Below are 11,350 nucleotides of genomic sequence, written 5' to 3'. Positions count from 1 at the left end.
ACCAGCTGGAAATCCAGGCTGCTCCATGTTCTCAAATGCTCTGAGAAGGTTTTATTTACTCTGAGCAGGAATCAGTAGAGATGACTCTGTGAATGAGAAGGGCTCTCTTATTGTCTCTCAGTCTGTCTCCAGACTGTTGCCCACTGGTCCAGAATTTGGAGCATCTCCACATGAACACTCAAATAGAGACCCTGTGGGTTCTTTCATTAGGGGAAGAGAGGTTCTTGTAGAACCCTCAGCCACTATGGTATGGAAGCAACCAGAGATTATGGGTATTTCTGTCCCATTCTTCACAGGATATATCTCTTATTTCCTAGGGTATCATGAAAGACAGATGACTTTAGAAAAATAGGCATGTATCCCACAGACCAGGAACTCTGGAAATGAAAAGTCATCCCTGATTCTTATAAGGTCTTTCCTCACCTGGTAGCAACTCTATCAGGAATGAGAATCCATAGATCCTGTCAGGTATGATATCCATGAGAACAGGAAGAACACAGGTCTAGAATGATGATATATAAATCCCAAGGCAGCCTTTGGAGGGCTGTCATTGTGGGGCATATAAGTGGGTCCCAAGCCCTCACTATCAGGAGGTTCCTTTCCTTCCTCCTGACTGTATGAGAAGTAAAACCTGACCCTAGGATTTCCCCAAGCAGGTGGTGGCCTCCTCTCATGCTGACACCAATGTTTATGTCACCCCTTTTTGGACATTTGTGTTATTTCCATGTCTGGGCTGTTATACATACACCTGCGATGCACTTGAGTGTGGAAAAGTCTTTAACCCCAAGAATTAGCATTTGTAATACCACTGAGTAGCTATAGAAATAGAAGTTAGCCAGTTACCCCTGGAGTCTGGTCTCAAGGTCACATGGCCATAGCCCCATCCAGAGGTACAGAAACACCTGCTTCTTCACATGAAGCTGTGTCTCCTGCTTCCCACCCATCAGTCAACACAGTAACAGAAATAATGGCCCCATCTCCCTTCTAGCTCCTCAGTTATGAGCCAGTGCACGTCAGAAACTGCACTGAATTCAGTCCTGGATTCTCAATCACTAGGAGTAGGGGAAAGGTAGTCTTTTACCATTCAGTTCCTCTGATACAAAAAAAAAAAAAGAATAGATGGCCAGGAAACAAAGACAATACCTAGCATGTCTGAGACCACATGAAGGCCGTGTCACTCGGGTGACTGATTCTACCTCATTTAGTGTCAATTCTCTTGGTGATGTCATAAAAATATGTTTGGTTTACTTCTTGAATTTAAAAAAAGACCTACTAAAATGAAATTGAAATTTTTTAAGAGATGAGGACGATAAGAGGTTTTTTGTTGTTGTGGAGGTGATGCAATTGTGACAGGCCTCTGGATTGCTGCAGAGTGAAGGCAGGTCACCAGAAAGACCAAGTTCTGATCACAATCTTGGAGTTTTCACCTGTCACCATAACAAATGCTTCAACCTGAAGAGAATTTTTATGAGTATATTTGAGGCAAAAGTGACCATAATTGCTTAGAAGAAAAATCTAAATGAATTGAGAAATTCTTCTGAAGAATGGCAATTTTCCTTTTTATTTTATACTGTCAAAGCCATAGGCCCGAGAGGTTACAAGAAATCCATTAAGAATATATTAGGGATGTGGGGACAAGAAAATCTCAGAAATCTTTGAGATTGTGTGAAAAGTAAAACAAATGGACGCATACAAATACTAGGTTGGTTGGTACAGGAGAGTTAGCTTTTAACAGCAAACACAATAACCATAGTAAAGAGAAGGTATGTTGTCTCCATTATGGTGCAGTGAGGGATTTGGAAATGAGTAAATTACCCTGACATTTTCAGACTTGTTATGGTAGAGGCAAGAAGAAAGCCTCAGTTAAGGTAAAGTTTGACCTTTGTCAAGAAAGATACTGGTCTCAGACATGACTACCCACCATGACCTAATGTTGGTAAAAAGTTTTAACTTCAAAACCTCCTATTTGGTTATTTTAGGTTTCTAAGTTGGACATGCCACCTTTCAGGCCTCCCCTGAGCTCATCAGTTTCAGTATGTGGCCAGTTTTGTGTCCACATTGCTCCTTTCTGTAATAAATCAACCTAAATAAGCATTGGTGAGCCATCTTATAGTTAGATAATATTGTCTCAAGTGTTAGTAGGAAGGGATGTTTAGGAAGTCTAAGTGTTAGTGTTTGTCTTGCTAAAGGATAAAGCATTGGTGATGCAGCAAACACATAACCTTGGATGGAAGTCAAAGCCAAATGTTCTCAAAAGTGAAAATCAGGTAAATGGGAGGCAGTTAGTCCCACAGGCCTTTATTTGAAAAACACTCTGGATCATTTCTAACCTAGAAGCTTTCATGATCTAAGTTTTCCTGTCTCATGTCTCTGCGCTTTGCACCTTGTATTTCATTACTTATAGTTTGAGGGCACACTATACACCAATCCAGTTTTAATCATCTGTGTGTGAGATGGGTTTGTATTCACTATGGAACAACTGTTACTCATTATTAATCAGATTCCTGCTAGTTGTATACTTGGAAGATGTAACCTTAAGATTTATTTGGGGACGAGAGTGTTAGAACACAATCTTGTAATATACTATTACCGTCTAAACGTTCCACAGGTGAGGAGGACAATAAGAGTTTCGCAAGTACATTTCCTCTGCTTCAGCAGCAGGTATGGAGGGTCCTGTTTTATAGCCACTTCAGCTCTTCCATTTAAGTTAATACAGTTATTAGTCCTTGTTGAGTTATGGTATAAGGACATTCAAATAATTAGATTCTAGCATTTATTCATAAAATTCCTTTCTGAATATTTTTCCAGTAACCTTCTACAACCTCCCTTGATCTTAGTTTGTCTCTTTTTACTTATTCAGTAATGGCCAACTAATAAGGATAAATAAACTACACTCTTTATATCTCTTCTTAAACACGCACATCCCTCTTTTTTCTGTTGCAGTTGCATTTCTTCTAAATTTCAAAATGTTACCAGAAAGGGAACTTGGCTCAGGGCAGGTTTGCCAAAGGGTAGCCAGTAGTGCTTGGATTCTTGACTGTGCAGGAAGAAATCCCCAAAGTTAGCCCAGGTGATTCTGAGCATTTGTGTATTAAAGCTGGGGAGAGTTAACCAAGGGTGGGCCTAGAATAAAAAGGGTAGCAGTAGAGAGAGTACGTGGCACTGCTGTGGTTTTATTACAGCTTTAAGGGAAAGATGTGAGAGTTGGAGGGACTGCTTTCTAGTTATTGCACAATGACATGAAAGGGACTCTGGGGGAAGTTTTGGGGGGTTTTCTGAAACAAGCTACCAATGCCCATTTCTCCCCGATTGCAAGTCTTGTGGGCACCCCTCAGGCATTAGAAGAAAGAAATATATTAAACAAAAAATATTTCAGTAGGTATAAATTAAGAAGGCTGCATACTTATTTCTTTGTCTTCATTTATTGCATGCAAAAGGTCAATGTTGTAGGTGTAGTCTGGCAGGATCTCAATAAATAGTCATTAGCTTTTTCAGGTGTGCCATTTCAGGGTCATGGTCTCCACTAATTGGTCTTTATTGAGCCAGAAGATCTAAACTACCTGGCAGAGGAAGGACCACCCACATGTCAAGGGGACCTGAAGAAAGTGGGAAATGTGTTTGGGCTCCATGTCATATTTGGACAAATAGAACATTTGCCACACACTTTATGAGCTATAATAAGAGGTTTCCAGTACTATTATTTACTGCCTGAAATCACATTTTTGAAAAGATTTTATTTATTTTATTTTTAGAGAGAGGGAAAGAGAGAGAGAGAGAGAGAGAGAGAGAGAGAGAGAGAGAGAGAGAGAGAGAGAGAGAGAACATCAATGTGTGGTTGTCTCTCCTGCATCCCCTATTCTGGACCTGGCCTGCCACCCAAAGATGTGCCCTGACTAGAGAATCAAACTGCTGACTTTTTGGTTCACAGGCTGAAGCTCAGGCCATGGAGCCACACCAGCCAGGGCTGAAATCACATTTCTAAACACCAAATGTTTTAGCTCATGTACATGTTAAAATATCAATAATTGAGTTTTACAGAACAAGGGACCAAGATCGAAAGTACCCTCCCCCCCCCCGGTTCATTATGTCTGCTGCCATATAGGAAATATGTCTGTCAATGCCAGAGATTTGTGAAAAGGAAAGGCAATGTTTATTTAAATTTATACAGACTTACATAGTGACCTAAGGTCTTTATGAAAATATCAAAGTCCTTTAGGATACCCGTAGATGCCCATAGTGCCCCCTTTTTCCCCTGCCCTAATTTAGGGTACTACATCACAGGAAAAGAAGCAGGTGTCTGTGATTCAGGTTGCCAGCACCATCAACTGTGTTGCCTTCTAGGCATAATCTCTAATTAATCCAAAGCCATGTGGCAGCTTTTCATGACCTACTGGGAAGAGTTCTTTCACCTTTCTTTTAGGCAAATCTCTCCTGCTTTCAGGCCATGTGGCCAAAGGGAGCACCCCAAAGCTGCATGGTCCTCTTCTACCAAAGCTGCGGGGGTCCCCGCTCTGGCCAAAACCCCATGTTTCTTTGCAAAGTTGTAGGGAGGCAGGCACTCAGGTCATCAATGCTAAAACCAAGTCACGGTTCTCTGCTAAAGCCCCATGTTGATTCTCTCTACCCAAATTGCGGGTTTCTGCACTCTTGCAAAGCCGCGTGGATCTCTCCTCACTTGGCTGTGTGGCTCTCACCTGGCACTACCACAGCTGCATTTTTGTCTCTTCTATAGCTGCATGTGGCTCTCTCTTCACTGCCACAGCCGAGTGATCCACATTCTTATGGCTGCATAGTGTGGGTTTGAAATCCATGTGTCAGTCCTACTCTGCAGCCCCATTTCCAATTCCTCCCACAATTGGCTACACTTGCCAGAACTCTCAAATCCTTCCATTTTTACTGGGCTGCCATTTTGAGTCTGGGCAGATGTGGCCCCATGGTGTGGAACCAATCTTGTCCAAGCTCTCACAAATTTGCCATCACCTGGGGGACCTGCCCCCAATTACATCTTGGGTGGAAGTCACTCCTTTCCACCTGGCTCAGAGCACGGCCACAGCTATTTAACATATCTACGCAACCAGTTAAAGGTTGTAGATATGTTAAATAACCATGCCAGAAGTTAGCTACAAAGCCCTTGTTGTACAAAACAGCTCTCAATGGCCCTGCTTCATTTGTTCCTCCCCCCAACTCACACCTGTGTGGGGGAAGGGGTAAGGATATTTTATATGTCTTTCTAATATTTTGTGGACACCTTGAGTTTGGAAGTTAGGAAGCATCTTGAAGTTAGGAAGCTTTACCCAAACACTTCACCTCCAGTTTCACTCACTTTTGCAAGATGTATGAAAAATCTGGAGTTGTGAAGCTTAGCTCTATGAAGTATGAGGTCATTTCAAATTCCATGTGCATCAGTCTGAACTAGAACATTTGAACTAAACCCTTGGTTTTATTACCAAAGTTTCCAATTATATCTCATTAACAAAACAAAAAAAAAACAGAAATGTACTGAACTCATGCAAACAGTTTTATTGGCATAGAAGGAAGATTACCCAAGAGACTTTAGAAGTATTTTGAAAGACATCAAAGAGAAACACAAAAATCATTGTTGCTCTGTACATTGTTGTCCTCCTGTCCATCCCCATTGTCTACAACAGGTGTCCTCCACATGTGTTCATGGATGATACACAGAGCTCAGATTCGCTGAGTTCTTTACTTTCTCTCATTTGTTATTACACAACTACTGCTCATCCTCTGAGGGACACAGTGTCACAATGACCCCTCCACTGTGGGCATGGTACACATGAATCCAAACCAAGGTGGGGTTGGTCTGAAATGTGACCTTAAGATAACAATAATGACAATGTTGGCTCACATTTTTTTAGTGTTTATTGACTCAATGTAAATATTTAAGAACTATGCACTCTCAGAATGAATTAATTATAATATTGTAAGAAACAACTTTATTTAGAGTTTAACAACATAGAGGAAAAAGGAAAGTCACTCAAATTTCACATCCAGCTTAAGTGGAGCACTTTTTGCACCATTCCTGGGGTTGGAGGCTTTACACTGGTAATCACCAGCATCCCATCTCAGGACAGGGTCTATGGTGAGGTTTCTGTGGTCAGGTGACAGTGTCATTCTCTGTGTGTACTTCAGACTTGAGTCATTGAAAAACCACTCGATGTCATCATGGTTTGTGTCACAGGACATGACCACCGCATCCTTATTCTCTGTGACTGTGGTGTTGCTGGCTAGGAGGGTGGGCACACTCACATGGGCTGTGGAGAAACAGAGAATGAAACTCACTGAGAATGGGCTTCAGATGCACAGCTACTTGGCTTCCTCAGAGATCTCAGCCACTCACAGCCCACAGTGACTTATGTAAAGGTCATCAGATGGTGGTCCAGGCGTTTGGAGGTCAATTGTCTAAGTTCAGATGACAATATTAAGAAAAAAACTGCAACTTCTTTCTGTCCCCATATAACCTCAGGCAAAATATAGCCAGAGACACTGCAATAAAGAACAAACTGAGAGTAAGCAGAGTGAGGTAAGAGGAGAATAACTGGGGAAAGAAGGGGGAAAGATCATCATGAAACCTGTATTAAGTACTCATACAGAAAGCCAAAGAGTGAGAGGATTGTGGGTTGGAGGTGGAGGTGGTTTGGATGGGGAAACGTGGTGGCAGGAAAATAAAGAAAGACCTGCTTGAGCAACACTGAAAAGTTAATTAATTATTTTTTTAAAAAGGAAAGGCCAGAATTTCAATGGAGAAAATGCAGTCTTTATAATGAATGGTGTTGGAGAACAATATCCACATGAATATTAATGATGTGGACAACTGTATGATACTACGATAAATTCAGTCAAAATTATATCAAATTTAATTTTATATTAATATCAACTAACAAAAATTAAGTCAAATTACATTAAAATCTAAAAATTTACCTAACCCTTTAAAATGCTAATAAAATTATCGAGAAAAGCATTATGACACTGAATATGGCAATGATTTTATGAATGTGCCACTAAGAACACAGGTGAAATAATAGACAATTTGGATATTCTCAGAATAAAACTGTTCCTCAAAACGACATAACACATTGAAAGGTGATGCATGAAATGTGAGAAGATATTTTGCAAGTCATATGAAAAACAAAGTTAATATCTAGAATACACTGAAAAATCTACACTCAACAACAACCACAAAACCAAATAATATTACTTAAAAATGGAACAAAACACTTCAATAGACATTTCTCTAAAGAATATATGCAAATGGCACACAGTTATAGAAGGTACTCAACACCACTTTTATGTACAAAAATGAAAATCAAAACACTCAGGGTTGAATCTGTTGCTTCTGATGTTGATTGTGGTTAACTTTGCACTGTAGAAAAGACAAAAAAAAAAAAGCCCTGTGTGGTACCTTTGATATTTTCAAAAGCTTCTTCAAGTACAGTTGGTACCTCTCACCTCTCAGTCAACTTGAGTCTTAGAACTAACAAGGCAAGTCAGCATATCACAAGAACATGTTTGGGAACCAGAGCACTCTGAGGATGCATGTCCTCCAGCTATATTTCTGGGGGGAACTACAGACTTTCTCAGGTGTCGGTTAAGCATCATTGTTGGTTAAGGAAACACATAAGACAGGGATTCAGAGACTGCTGCAATTCTACTGCTTCTTCACTGACCACTTGACTGCCTGCCTGACCAGAAGCCACTCCTTCCAGCTGCACAGACATCTATTGCCCAGCTGAGGTGTGTTTCTAGGAAGCACTATTCCCCAGGACATCCTAGACCCTGGATGGGATTTGAGCAGAAATAACACATAGAGAACAGAAGCAAGCCAGTGATAAGTTGACTACTCAAGCTCTGGGCTAAGAGGTAGGTTAGGTCTTTCCAGGTAAATGTGACTGAAATGAGCCAGTGAGCTAATTCATGATAGAGCAGAGTTCAAGAAATGATTTAGCAAAGAGGAAAAAGGACAGGCAGAAGCTGATAATGGCAACAGAATCCTGTGCCCTGCCCTTGACCCCTAAAGCCATTCTCTCTCTCTTGAGGGCAGGTGAGGACTTGTACAGATGCAAAATCAGTGTCTTAGAGTAGGTGGACAGCATGCACTTGCTGAAATTCGGCACTTGTGGGCAATTTGTGTTAAGTTGCTATGAAACAGAAATTGGAAAAACCCTTAAAATTCTTCTGTATGTGAAAATTATTATTAATACCCCAGGGCCTAAGACCAATAGCAAGTCGTATTTTATTAGAAAAAGCAAATGATCTGAGATGATGGTTAATTCCTATAACCAATAAAGTCTTCCCTATGGTGAGGATTCCAAAGACTATACATCCAGGTTCCAGGCTCTGAAGAGATTTTGAGTCATTCATTCATTCTTTCATTCAATCACCATTTATTTCTTTCTTATTCATCAAAAGAAACTGAGTGCTTGTTCATCCTGAGCTGGTTTCAGGGGTAGTGTGGAGAATAAGAAAGAAAGTTTTTTTCACTTATATGTGCTGGGAGAGACTGCACCAGAACAGGAAAGAAATAAGTGATGTCAAGTCCAGTGCAGGGAGGTATTTATGGGCCACCTGAGGTGGATGCCTGGGTAATCTATGCAGTGACTTTGAATGTTACTGAAGATAATGTTTTTCTAGAGTAAAAATAGATTGCCTCCATTATTTTTCCCTTCACAAACCAAAATGTATTCTTGTGACTGAAGACACCTAAGAGAAAAGGCTCTGAATCACTTTGCTGGTTTAGAAATCCAAAGTCATTCATAAGTCCCCAGAGGTAGAGAAATTAAATCTGTGACTACAAAGAGATTTCTAGTGACCTTGATCACCTGCTCCTGGTGTGTGTGATTATCCTTTAGTGACTGTATCTCCCTGTTTTTCAGTTTCTTCTCAATGAATATTGGGCTGCCAGGGTGTCAGTGTAATGACTATAAAATATTTAGAGGATCTGACCTAAATCTTGAAATAGAAAAGCAGCTCAAAAGAGGCATCTGTTATCAATCAACTCTCAGAGAGAACCCCTGGCTCATCCCAGGTGAATGAAAAACTTCCAGAAGCATCTCTTTTTCTCATTTTCTTTTAGGGATGCTGACCTTCTTCTGAACTTTCCTGAGAACCCCAAGATAGCCAGCTAGCTACAAGGATATTGTCTATCTCTGCTCTTCACACAAAACTCAGGTGATGGACCAAACTCCATTTTTGGCAACATTCAGGTCTTGGTCATGAGTCCTGACTAGAGACCACCTCAGCAGCCTTGTAAGTTGGGCAACCATTAAACTGTTACATACTGAGCCCTTCTGAAAAGGCCAAACCCAACCCAGCACAGGCTCATCATGATCCTTGGAGTATATATCCCTGGGGCAGGGTTTTTGGGAAGGGTTTGTGAGCTGAGCTGTGTAAGAATTTCAGGGGGCCTCTCAGACTGTGCTCTGACCTAGTACAGCAGAGTTATTCTCAAGGTCAAGTGAATAGGTAGGTGCTCAGGGCACTGAAATTAGTCTGCTCTCCTTCTGCTGACTTAGTCCAATCAAACTGATCCTTGTGTCTGCACTGACAGTCTGCAAGGCTGAAATTTGAGAAGGGAACTGAGGTCTTAGCAAGTTTGCTTTTTCTGTGTGTCCTGAATGAAGTGCTGAAATTCACTCTGAACCCAAATGCCAAGGGAAGTGTCCAGGGTATATGAGTCCTGTGTGTGAGGTTGAATTTACCCCACCTGACACCCTGAGGTTAGAAAACAATGACTCACGGTATACAGTAAGTTTTCCACATGATGTCATTCTTTGGCAGCCGTGCAGTTGGATCATTAAGGTGTAGATTCCTGTATCTTTCATGGTGACATTCTTTAACACCAAGGACCCATCATCATTTACTATTGCTTGTCCACCTGGAGGACCTCTTATATAATTTCCTTGGTTTACTAAAAGATATGCAATATTACTATAGATGTCAATGTTACTTCCCCTAAACCACAGGAAGACTTTTGCATTGCGAGGCTGATCGCGGATACGTAGAACTGCATCCATTTGCTCCAGAGCATCGTTCCATTCAATTCTCACATGGGCCATGGTGGGCTGGCTCCAGAAGTTTAAGAGTGAGACTAAGAAATAAGAAAAAAGCATCATTATGTTTTTCTACTTTTTGGGGTGGAAAGATGGGGCCATGAGTTTTGAGTGGATCTTTTTATGTCTCAGCCTTGGTCTGAAAGTGAGTTAGTTTCTCTTAGGTCAAGGTCAGAGACTTTGGTCTCTGGTCTCTTGGTCCTTTTTACATCAGCACCTCTGAAGCTTTTAATTTTGGGGTTTCAAATACTATTCTCCAGCTGCTTGTTTTGGTCACCTATTCACTGTGCTCACACACCACCTGATAATCAAGTGCATTTTTGAAAGGCACCTTTGCTGATCACCTTATCTAAAGATTTTCTGCCTCCCCTTTCTGACCTGCTACTACTGTCTTTTTTCATGGCTGGTGTGGGTACGTGAAACCACATCTAGATCCTTGCTTGTCCCTCTCTCCTCCATACAACATGGGCTTGATGAAAATAGGGTTTGTCTCATCTTGTACTTCCAGTGGCTGCAACAGCCTGGAAATACATGGATTTGAGTGAATGCATCATCCTTGTGTCCTATACATCCAGTATATATTGGCTCATTTCAAAGATTGGTGATGAAGACAATGTCTAACAGTGCTGGTTCAATTATTCAGGTGCTTCCTGATGTATCCATATATCAGCCTAAAAAATAACAGGAAATGCACAGCAGCTGAGGGTTTTCCCACCTCTCACCACTTCCAGATTACAAGATTTTCCTCTTGCTGAGCCACCTTCTCCATTCTCCTCTGCTCTTTTTTTCTTTACTGTCAGGTCCTGACAGAAGCCTTCCCTCTTTTCTCAGAGCACTGGTCTCTTCAGCAGATCCCAGCCAGTGTCTGGGTTAGATCCTTAGTCTACCCCAAGGAATTTTTTCCTACTTACCAACCAGCAGGACCTCTTGCCAGTGGATGAGTCCTCTGTGGGTAGACACTGAAGAGGACCCCATGGTGTATGTTGTCCCTTCTGTGGCTACCTCCTTGAGAGAAGCTTGAGCTTTGGTACAGCTCACAATCACTTCTGTCCAGAATGATGCAGTCTGCTGTGTGCCCCACTCATGCACTTAGCTTTGTTCTGAGGTATGTTCACTATTCTTGTCATGTGGGCTGAGGGTTTGGTATTGGCTCATTACCCTCCCTCTACCATCTGTCATTTTTGCTACCCTTATACATTGTAAACAGTATTGCTCCTCTAAACTCCTGTTCCCTGAGAACTTCTATACTACACTTACATAAACACACACTCCTATGTTGTTTT

The 11,350-nt window shown here is 41.3% G+C and overlaps 1 protein-coding gene across 1 annotated transcript; it reads right to left on the bottom strand.

The window, feature by feature from the left end:
• Positions 1-5,991: 5,991 nt before the first annotated feature.
• On the bottom strand, positions 5,992-11,081 carry LOC119062802 (carcinoembryonic antigen-related cell adhesion molecule 21-like). Its single transcript, XM_037163865.2, has 3 exons — positions 10,979-11,081; positions 9,755-10,105; positions 5,992-6,272 (listed from the first exon to the last, which is right to left on the bottom strand). Exons 1-3 carry the CDS (start codon positions 11,040-11,042, stop codon positions 5,992-5,994), a joined length of 696 nt encoding a protein of 231 aa, XP_037019760.2. The 5' UTR covers positions 11,043-11,081.
• Positions 11,082-11,350: the final 269 nt, after the last annotated feature.

This window comes from Artibeus jamaicensis, unplaced genomic scaffold, assembly GCF_021234435.1.
Source record: "Artibeus jamaicensis isolate MK-2021 breed Jamaican fruit bat unplaced genomic scaffold, CSHL_Jam_final scaffold_11, whole genome shotgun sequence".
Classification (NCBI taxonomy): domain Eukaryota; kingdom Metazoa; phylum Chordata; class Mammalia; order Chiroptera; family Phyllostomidae; genus Artibeus; species Artibeus jamaicensis.
The sequence above is the reverse complement of the archived record's forward strand: the minus strand, read 5'-3'. Positions and strand labels throughout refer to the sequence as shown.